This window comes from Colobus angolensis, unplaced genomic scaffold (genome assembly GCF_000951035.1).
Source record: "Colobus angolensis palliatus isolate OR3802 unplaced genomic scaffold, Cang.pa_1.0 Scaffold59, whole genome shotgun sequence".
Classification (NCBI taxonomy): domain Eukaryota; kingdom Metazoa; phylum Chordata; class Mammalia; order Primates; family Cercopithecidae; genus Colobus; species Colobus angolensis.
Genome location: NW_012119487.1, coordinates 9,609,900 through 9,620,303, shown reverse-complemented (window position 1 = coordinate 9,620,303; position 10,404 = coordinate 9,609,900). Strand labels below are relative to the sequence as shown.

Genomic DNA, 10,404 nt, shown 5'->3' with positions numbered 1-10,404 from the left:
GCTGTTCCTATTCGGCCATCTTGCTCCGCCCCCATAAATTAATTTTTTAATTGCAGGAACTTTTGGATAGAATAAACTTAGTAACAAATTCCACACTCTATTACATCTGTATCTCTCAAGTTTCTAAACACCAAATATCATAGCCAAGAAAGAATGATGTAGGTAGTAACAAATGAATGACCCTGGTTTCCAGTTGTCTGAGAAGAGGCTCATAGAGTCTTAGACTCCTTGGAAAGAATTGCTTTTCCATTTTTTGAAGTACTGAGATCCCTGAGAGTAGAGAGAATGACAGGTACCAATAGCAAAGACTCCAAGTGGAAAAAAGAAGGACGCCACCTATCAATTGTATTCTGGATGTTCTCCAGGATGCTCTAGAAAATGCCCTTCTTTCATTCTTTCATACACAGAACCCCCCCCCCCGACAAGGACAGTCCTGCTGGTCTCACCTTTTGGCATTATCAAGAAGGATGAGCATACTAGCGCCTTCATCATCTTGAAAGCTCTCATAGTGATGGCGGTCAGCATTGCCAATCAGGTAATCAAAGACAGCTGTGTCAATGATGTCCAAGAGGCGCGGGCCAGAGTCATAAGGGGATGTTTTCTTCACAGCATCACAGTAGCTCTCATCATACTCCCACCTGGAGACAAGCAGCATCACCAGCACTGAGTGTCAACACTGTACCTGGCACTGTTGCATACAAAGAGAAGACAGAGTTCCTACCTACTGAGTTTGCCCCTGACTCCACAGTTCTTTTTACTCTTGGACAGAAGTGCTGGTTCCTTTAAAGAACTGGCACCTGGCTAGGCACAGGGGAGAATTAAGTAATGGCTCATAGGAGCATTTACCTGGCCAATTTGCCTTCTCGGTAAGTCCTGCCCCATGGGTGACGGTGTTTCTGCAGAGGCCACACATCTGGAAGCCAAAGTGTGACAGATCCCTCCATTGTGTCTCCATCAGCACAAGCTGGTTCTGTTTCTCGGCAGTAATAGCACTTCCCATAAAAACAAGTATTGTTTCCTACAGGACAGAAAGGAGCCAAATACACTTAAGGAAATAATGAAGACTCCAAATTCTCTCCCAAATAACGCAGAACAGAGTAGCTAAGTAAATAGGTATGGTGAAAACAAAGACCCTGAGTTTACTATATTTCAAACATTTATTTTCCTGGATAGGTAATAAAAAAGCACACAGTATAAAAAAAAATTCAAAAAGTACAAAAGGATATACACCCAAAAGCAAGTTGCCCTTGCCTCCTGTATCCTTTCTACCCAGTCTCTCTCTCTGGCATCAACTACCATCACCAGGATCCTTCAAATTCACTTTTTGTTTTGTTTTTGTTGTTCTTGTTTTGAGACAGGGTCTGGCTTTGTCATCCAGGCTGGAGTGCAGTGGCGTGATCTCAGCTCATTGCAACCTCTGCCTCTAGGGCTCAAGACATCCTTCCATCTCAGCCTCCTGAGTAGCTGGAACTACAGATGTATGCCTCCATGCCCAGCTAATTTTTGATTTTTCTGGTAGAGATGGGGTTTTGCCATGTCGGCCAGGCTGAGCTCAAATTCCTGGACTCAAGTGATCTGCCCACCTTAGCATCTCAAAATGCTGGGATTATAGGCATGAGCCACCATGCCCGGCCTCTAAACTCACTAATTTTCTTTTTTTTTTTGAGACTGAGTCTTGCTCTGTCACCCAGGCTGGAGTGCAGTGGCACGATCTTGACTCACTGCAACCTCTGCCTCCTAGGTTCAAGCAATTCTCCCATCTCAGCCTCCTGAGTAGCTGGTATTACAGGCACATGCCACCACGCTTGGCTAATTTTTGTATTTTCAGTAGAGACATGGTTTCACCATTTGGTCAGGCTGGTCTCGAACTCCTGACCTCAGGTGATCCACCCACCTCAGCCTCCCAAAGTGCTGGGATTACAGGTGTGAGCTACCGTGCCTGGCCTGAACTCAACTTTAATTAAAGGAAAGTAACGTCCTCCTCTTCTTCATTAGGACTGAGATCTTGGCCAGAGTGCCCAGGGGAGGGCAAAAAGGTCAAGTACTAGGCCAAGTGTGGCCAAGAGTTTGGTTACATAGAGGGGGAGGTATAGAGGAAGGGGGTAAGTTGAGCAAATAAGTAGACAGACTGAGTGTAACAGTAACCAGGCTTCTCACCAGTGGAGAAGAGAGTTAAACATACAGAAAGAGAGAAAGCCAGGATAAATCCTGCAGTGGTGAATTAGAATTGGAAATACTAGCTTGAATTGATAGGTTTTTTGTTTGTTTGTTTTTTGTTTTGTTTTTTTTGAGATGGAGTCTCTCTCTCTTGCCCAGGCTGGAGTGCAGTGGCGTGATCTCGGCTCACTGAAACCTCTGCCTCCCGGGTTCAAGCAATTCTCCGGCCTCAGCCTCCCGAGTAGCTGGGACTACAGTCACACGCCACCACACCAGCTAATTTTTGTATTTTTATTAGAGATGGGGTTTCACCATATTGGACAGGCTGGTCTCGGAACTCCTGACCTCATGATCCACCCGTCTCAGCCTCCCAGAGTGCTTGGGATTACAGGCATGAGCCACTGTGCCAGGCCTGAATTGATGGGTTTAATACACAGATACAGAAAAAGATACGCCTGTATCCTTTTAATCTGAAGAAATAGCTGATTTCAGGCCTGGGTTAGGGAAAGTACAAGATGAGCCTGGACCACAGCATTATGCTAGTTACAAGAAAGTGCTTGGAGAATGATGGGACCATTCTAAAATGACACAGGAACTAGTTTGCAGAGGTTCCCACTGGCCAAATGTGGAACAGTTTAAGCATCCGAATAATTATAAATGGTAATAAATTGTAGCTCATAGTGAGTTCATGGTGATATAAATAAATACATGAATGTGTGTAGGCAGGGGAGTTCTACCCTTCAACAGAATGACAACTAATAGGTCTAGAAGCAATGATAGAATGAAAAAAATCATTTGAAGGCCAGGAACTGTGGCTCACATCTGTAATCCTAGCACTTTAGGAGGCCGAGGGAGAAGGATCACTTGAGACCAGCCTGGAAAACACAATGAAACCCTGTCTCTATAAAAATAAAAGTAAAAACATTAGCCAGGCATGGTGGCGCATGCCTGTAGTCAAAGCTACTCAGGAGGCTGAGGTAGAAGAATTGCTTGAGAGCAGAAGGTTGAGGCTGCAGTGGGCCATGATCGTGCCACTGCACTCCAGTCTGGGTGACAGAGACTCTGTCTCAAAAAAAAACAAAAATACAAAAATTATCATTTGGTGATACTGCTGAGAGAGAGCAGTAAAAAAAAAAAAAATCACCATTTGGCAACTATTATAATAAGTGAACTCCTGATCACTTGAGGTCAGGAATTTGAGACCAGCCTGGCCAACATGGTGAAACCCCGTCTCTACTAAAAATACAAAATTAGCCGGGAGTACTGGTATGCACCTGTAATTCCAACTACTCAGAAGGCTGAGGCAGGAGAATTACTGGAACCTGAGAGGCAAAGGTTGCAGTGAGCTGAGATTGCGCCACTGCACTCCAGCCTGAGTGACAGAACAAAACTCCATCTCCAAAAACAAAAACAAAAAATTTGAGAGAGTATTTACATCTCACGTCACAAAAGACTATCCGCCCTAGGGATGAACTCCTATACAGCGATAAGACCAATGACACAGCAGAAAATGAGCAAAGGATATGCAAAGACAGTTAATAGAAAATACAAATAGCTCTCAAACAAAAAGATGCTACATATGAAATACACAAAACCAAAAGTATAATAACATATTGTTGGTGAAGCTAGGAGAAAGAGTCACTCTCATATATTTCTATGGGAATATAAACTGGTTCAACATCTATATAGGATAATGTGGCCACACCTATCGCCCTTTGATGTAGCACTCCCATTTCTAGAAATGCTTGCTTATGTGTGAAATAATACGCATGGGTGGTCCCCAACCATTTTGGCACCAGGGACTGGTTTTGTGGAAGACAATTTTCCACAGACAAGTGTTGGGGGCTGGGTGGCAATGGTTTCAGGATGAAACTGCTCCATGTCAGATCATCAGGTATTAGATTCTCATAAGGAACGCGCAGCATAGATCCTTCACATGCGCAGTTCACAATAGGGCTTGTGCTCCTATGAGAATATAATGCTGCCACTGATCTGACAAGGAGCTGGTGCTGAAGCGGTAATGCTCGCTCACCCCTCACCTCATGCTGTGCGGCCCGGTTCCTACTGTAACACAGACTGGTACTATTCCGCAGCGCAGGGGTTGGGGACCCCTGACATATATACAAGGTAATTCTGGGCAACACTGGTTGTAAAAACAAAATACTGGAACAACATATAAGTCCAATAAAATTCTGGTTATATGAATTATGGTAGACCCAAATAATGGAACACTTTGTAGTGTAAAACAACAAGCTCATTGTACATGATACAGATTTCTAGGATGTATTAAGTAAAAAGAGTAAGATGCAAAAGTATGCAAAGTGTGCCATACGTTGTATAAAATGGTAGAGATAGATAAAAATATATATTCATATTTCATACAAAAAGACATAAGGAAATTACTAATTAGAGGCTGCCACTCAGAGAAAGGGGAAGGAACTGGACGGACAAGAAAATTTTTCATTGAATTTCACAGAATTTTTTTTTTCTTTTTGAGATACAATCTTGCTCTGTCTCCCAGGGTAGAGTGCAGTGGCATGATCTTTGCTCACTGCAACCTCTGCTTCCCGAGTTCAAGTGATTTTCCTGCATCAGCCTCCCAAGTAGCTGGGATTACAGACGTGCACCACCACACCCGGCTAATTTCTGTATTTTCAGTAGAGACGAAGTTTCATCATGTTGGCCAGGCTGGTCTCAAACTCCTGGCCTCATGTGATCCTCCTGCCTCAGCCTCCCAAAGTGCTGGAGTTACAGGCATGAGCTACCACACCCGGCCTGAATTTCCCTGAATTTTGAATCCATTCAAAATTCCATTGTGTGAATCCATTACTGATTCAAAAAAAATTCAAAGCCCTAAAACAAACAAAATATTGCCTGTTATAGGAAACCTGTTTCCTACAGGATAAAATACAAACTCTTGAGTTTGGTAAATAAGAATCTTCATAACTGGAAGGGAGAATGTGGAGTCTGAGGTCAGGTTCCTGGGGTTAACATTTAGACTAGTTTAATCATGAGATTGCAAGACTCTGGGCATGTAATTTAGTCTCTCTAAGCAACTTCTGTAAAATGGAGACAACAATACTACCTCCTCCAGCACAGACAACAATACTCCTCCTCCAGGTTGTGAAGAGTAAATGAGGCAATCCATGGCGGCAATGCTTAGCACAGTGCCTGACATATTGTCAGACACCAATTGATGCCAGCTACTTATTTTAATAACATGGTTCAATCTACCTTTCCAGAGTTCAACATCCCCATTTCAGTGCCATGAACTGAGGTTTTGAACCTCTATTTCCTGGATTGCCAAACTTTTAAAAACTGGTCTTCTAATCACCTCAGTCTCCATGCTCTCCTTGGGTGAACTACCAACTGTGACAATAAAATATGTGGCTTCAGCCAAGCCTTTTCTCCTGAACTGTAGGCTTTAGCTCCTAAATGATTGGTCTACACTTACTCCTGGATGTTCCTGTCAAGGAAACAAAATATCCAAACTTAAATTCATTATCTTTCTCTACTCCACCTCCCTAAATATGCTCCTCTCCTTACATTCCTAAAATAGTTAACAGCTCCACTAACCACTTGTCATCCAATCCAGAAACCTAGGAGTCATTCTTAATTTTTTCTTCTCTCAATTGCTCTCCCAGCCCAAATGTTCACCAAATTCTTTCCATTCCAATTCCTGAATAGCTCTTAAATCTTTCTATTCCCTGTCTCTGCTTTAGTTCTCTTATTACATATGAATTCACAACACTCCCAGAGTGCTCTCAGCTCTTGATTCTCCCCTTCCCAATGCACCCTTGACAATGCTGCCACAATTTGCTCTTGAAATTCATATCTGATTTTTCCATATTCAAACTGTTTTAATGGCTTTCTAGTGCCTAAACAGAAAGTCTCAACTCCTAAGCATGGTACACAGGCCCTCCAGTGACACTGTCCTGACCAGCTGTCTTCTTCACTGGCCAGCCCCACACATCCTTTCCTTCAGCTAAACAGCACAGTCTCCTGAGCTTGTTGCTTTTCTCTCATTGCTCATCACCTCTGTTCATGCTCTGTCCTCTACCTGGAACAGGATCAACTCATAGGGCCTGTAAGCTCAATGGGAACAAAATTACATCTTTATTTTCACTAACTTCTACTAAAAATTAGCATTTCCTTCTATTATGATGGCAGGGAGCAAACCGTCATATTTGAATTACATGTGACTTTGTCTCTATAAGAAATCACAGATTTTTCCTATCATACTAGCATTGTTGCAGATAATCTCAAAATACTGTTTATAATCATAGTCTGAAATCACAGTAGTGACTAATCTCTGATAGAGCTTATTTAATGTGTTAAACAACAAAGCACATATTACTGTATCTAAACTTGCTTTTTAAAATTTTTGATACTGAAATTATACTTCAATATTATTGGTTTCATTTATAAGTCTATATATTTTAATTTATGTATGTATTTAAAACCTTTATTTTTAGAAAGGATCCATAAGCTTCTCCAGACTGCCAAAGGTATCTATAGCACAAAAAATGTTAAATACAAACCTAAAATATTCTTTCCCACTCTATCTACCTAAGGGACTGCTATTTTCCCTTTAAGACTTGGTTAAAATATCACCTTCACTAATTAACTGTCATCCTGGCCATAACTTCTAGGCCACCTCCCTATTCCCACTCCCACCCCCACCACCCAGTCCACAGGTTCTTTGTACATGTCTGGCTCCCCCATTAGACAAAGATCCTTGAAGATAGGAAGGTCATTCGGTTTTGCATATTCAGCACTTAGCTCAGTGCCTGTCAAACAGAAGTGAAATAAAGTTGTACTGAATAAATAAAGACTATAAACTGATGAAAGATTTTAGAGTCTTAAAATCTGAGTTTGGATCCTGGCTAACAATTAGTAGTGTTGTGACTTTGGGAAAGTCATTAGCCACTTCTAAGCCTCCACTCTCAGGTATAAAATGTGGGCAACACCTCACCTACTTATTGCATGCTATCGTCAAAAGGATCAGATAAAGTAACAGTGAACATATTTGTGTAGGTTGCTGGGGCTACATAGATTTTAGTTATTCTTGTATTATGTACCAACTTACTTAATATTATTATACCAACTTACTTAATAATACATTTTAAAAATTGCCAACAAGAGAATGAAATGACAAGTTATATATTTGAAGAAAATATTTTCTTTCTTTCTTTCTTTTTTTTTTTTGAGACAGAGTCTCACTCTGTCACCCAGGCTGGAGTTACAGTGGCATGATCTCAGCTCACTGCAACCTCTGCCTCCTGGGTTCAAGCAATTCTCCTGCCTCAGCCTCCCGAGTAGCTGGGATTACAGGTGTGTGTCACCATGCCCAGCTAATTTTTGTGTTTTCAGTAGAGACAGGGTTTCACCATATTGGCCAGGCTGGTCTCAAACTCCTGACCTCAAGTGATCCGCCCACCTTGGCTGCCCAAAGTGCTGGGATTACAGGCATGAGCCACCATGTCCAGCTGGATAAAGTATTTTCAAAAGACACATCTGACAATGGACTGTTAGCCATACTATACGAAGAACGCCTAAAACTTGACAGTAAGAAAACGATCAACCTAACTTAAATATGAGCCAAAGACCTTAACAGACACCTCAACAAAGATATACAGATGACAGACAAACATATGAAAAGATGCTCTACATTATATGTCATCAGGGAGATGCAAACTAAAACAATGAGATACACCTACTAGAATAGTCGAAATCCAAAATATGACAACATCAAATGCTGCCAAGGATGAGGAGCAACAGGAACTCTCACTCTTTGCTGGTGGGAATGCAAAATGGTACAGCCACTTTGGAAGACAGTTTGGCAGTTTCTTACAAAACTAAATGTACTCTTAATATAATCCAGAAATCACACTCCTTGGTATTTACCCAAAAGAGCTAAAAACTTATGTCAATACAGAAAGCTAGACACAGATGTTTATGGCAGCTTTACTCACAATTACCCAAACATGGAAGCAACCAAGATGTCATTCAATAGGTAAATGGATAAACTGTGGTACATCAGACAATGGAACATTAGTCAGCAATAACAAGAAATGAGAAATCAAGCCATGAAAGAACAAGGAGGAACCTTAAATGTATATTATTAAGTGAAAGAAACCACTCTGAAAAAGCTATATACTGTGATTCAACTATGTAACATTCTGGAAAAGGCAAAATTATACAGAGAGTAAAAAGATCAGTAGTTGCAAGTGGATTGGAGAGAGGGATGGAGAATGATGAATAAGTAGAACATAGAGGATTTTTAGAACAGTGAAAATACTCTGTGTGATACTATAATGATGTATACATGTCATTATACATTTGTCCAAACCCACAGAATATGCAACACCAAGAGTGAACTGGAATGTAAACTATGGACTCTGGATGATTATGATGTGTCAACGTGGGCTCATCAATTGTAACAACTGTACCACTGTGATGTGGGATGTTGATAATGGGGGAAACTATGTGTGTGAGGGGCAGCGGTTATTTGGGAAATCTCTGTACCTTCCTCTCAGTTTTGCTGTGAACCTAAAGCTGCTCTAAAAACAATAAAGTCTTAAAAACACAACAATAACAACAAGGTGATGCTAAGGTCAGATGATTATTAAAAACTTCACCTCCAGTCAAATCCCTCTACCTGCCCTATTACTTTCCAGTCTTTATGCCCTTGTTCTCATTAATATTCCCATTATTTTGCCAATGCCCTTTCCGCTTTGCTGCCTTGGTAACTCACACTGGTTCTTCAATACTCAGTTCAAGTGTTAATAACCTCCTCTACAAACCCTCTGCTTTTACCTTCCCCACACTTCATACAATGTATGAGTTAACCATATGTGAGCCTTTGAAGAGCAGGTACCCTGACTTATTCTTCTTGGACTCTTTCCCTCAATCTCAGCACCCACCAGGAATTCATGTTTGCCAAGCATAAAATTGAACAACTAAAGGTAATTAGAAAATATCTGATACAATATCTAACACTGTATGCTTTTGGTTATCTGTAAGAAAAGTACAGCCTAAGCCTTATAAGTTGAAATTCTGAATGACGAATCTGTCATAAGTCCTTTAAATATTCAGTTTTTCCTCATTTTAAATGTAAATCCACTCACTCTAGCAAAAAGCAAGGTGAAGTTCATCTTGCAATGTCTGTTTCAACAGTCACGCCCTAATGCAGAGCACTGTATCACTGAAAAAGAGTCAAGGTGAAGAGGTGAAAACAAGAAACCACAGCCCTTTTGGATTCTTCCCATTCTCATCTTGCTCACAAGAACAGGAGTGAGAATTTTAGCTCATATCTCTTACCTCAGAGTTAAGATAATGGAAAACAGAGGCCAGGGGCAACATAGCCAGTTCCAGGCACAAGGAGTTATAGGTTAACCCTTGAAGAAGTGGTAGGCCTGTTGATCTTCCAGGTCCAAATACAACCTTACAAAAGAATTTCTGAGCCTCCCAAAGAGTTGCCTTAAGATTTACTCAATTCTAAGGAGATGGAGACAGTTTCCAAGAAAACATATATATATACATATGTAAAAATAACTAAGCCAATGATATACAAACAATAACCAATTTAGGCCAAATTCTGAGTTTGAGACTTAATAGCTCTAAGAGAAAGCAGAAGGAAATAATCACCTGCTTTTACTATCACTAAATGACCTCACCTCCTATGTCACAGACAACACAAGAGTACACAGGAAAGTTTCAATTTCCTGCCATCTCCTTTAGATTCATTTTTCCAAATAACCTGAGAGCTGGTTGTCTGATTTGCTTTTGTATTCCTTTACGTTCTTTAATTCCTAAAAGTCAGAAACCAGCTTGCTCAACAATGCCCCATTTTAACTTATTAATCATTCCCCTATATAAATGTCCTCTACAATCTTCTTACCTACAGTTAGGAAGGTGCTCAACAGCTGCTCTGTGGCAACAGGTTTAATCTCTGTCCGAAGATTAACAAATCTGCCAACCACCAAGGGGGCTCGGCGGAAACCCAGAATCCTGGTTTGGAAGATTGAAAAACAGAAGAGAAAAATCTTAGGGGATGTTTTTTAAGTAACAGTCTTAAAAATTACAGTTCATCATGTCAAATGTGTAAAGGGTTTTAGCTAGCAGGTAAATCTAATTTTTTATTTTTTTTATTTATTTATTTTTTTTGAGACGGAGTCTCGCTCTGTCGCCCGGGCTGGAGTGCAGTGGCCGGATCTCAGCTCACTGCAAGCTCCGCCTCCCGGG

The 10,404-nt window shown here is 40.9% G+C and overlaps 1 protein-coding gene across 1 annotated transcript in view; it reads right to left on the bottom strand.

Moving 5' to 3' along the window:
• Positions 1-10,404, bottom strand: part of FAM20B (family with sequence similarity 20, member B) — a 40,568-nt gene that overhangs the window by 18,468 nt on the left and 11,696 nt on the right. Inside the window, exons 3-5 of the mRNA XM_011962398.1 lie at positions 10,061-10,170; positions 847-1,018; positions 447-638 (exon numbers count right to left, since the gene is read on the bottom strand). Of these exons, the coding sequence (XP_011817788.1) occupies positions 447-638; positions 847-1,018; positions 10,061-10,170 (474 nt within the window). The remainder of the gene's footprint in view (positions 1-446; positions 639-846; positions 1,019-10,060; positions 10,171-10,404) is intronic.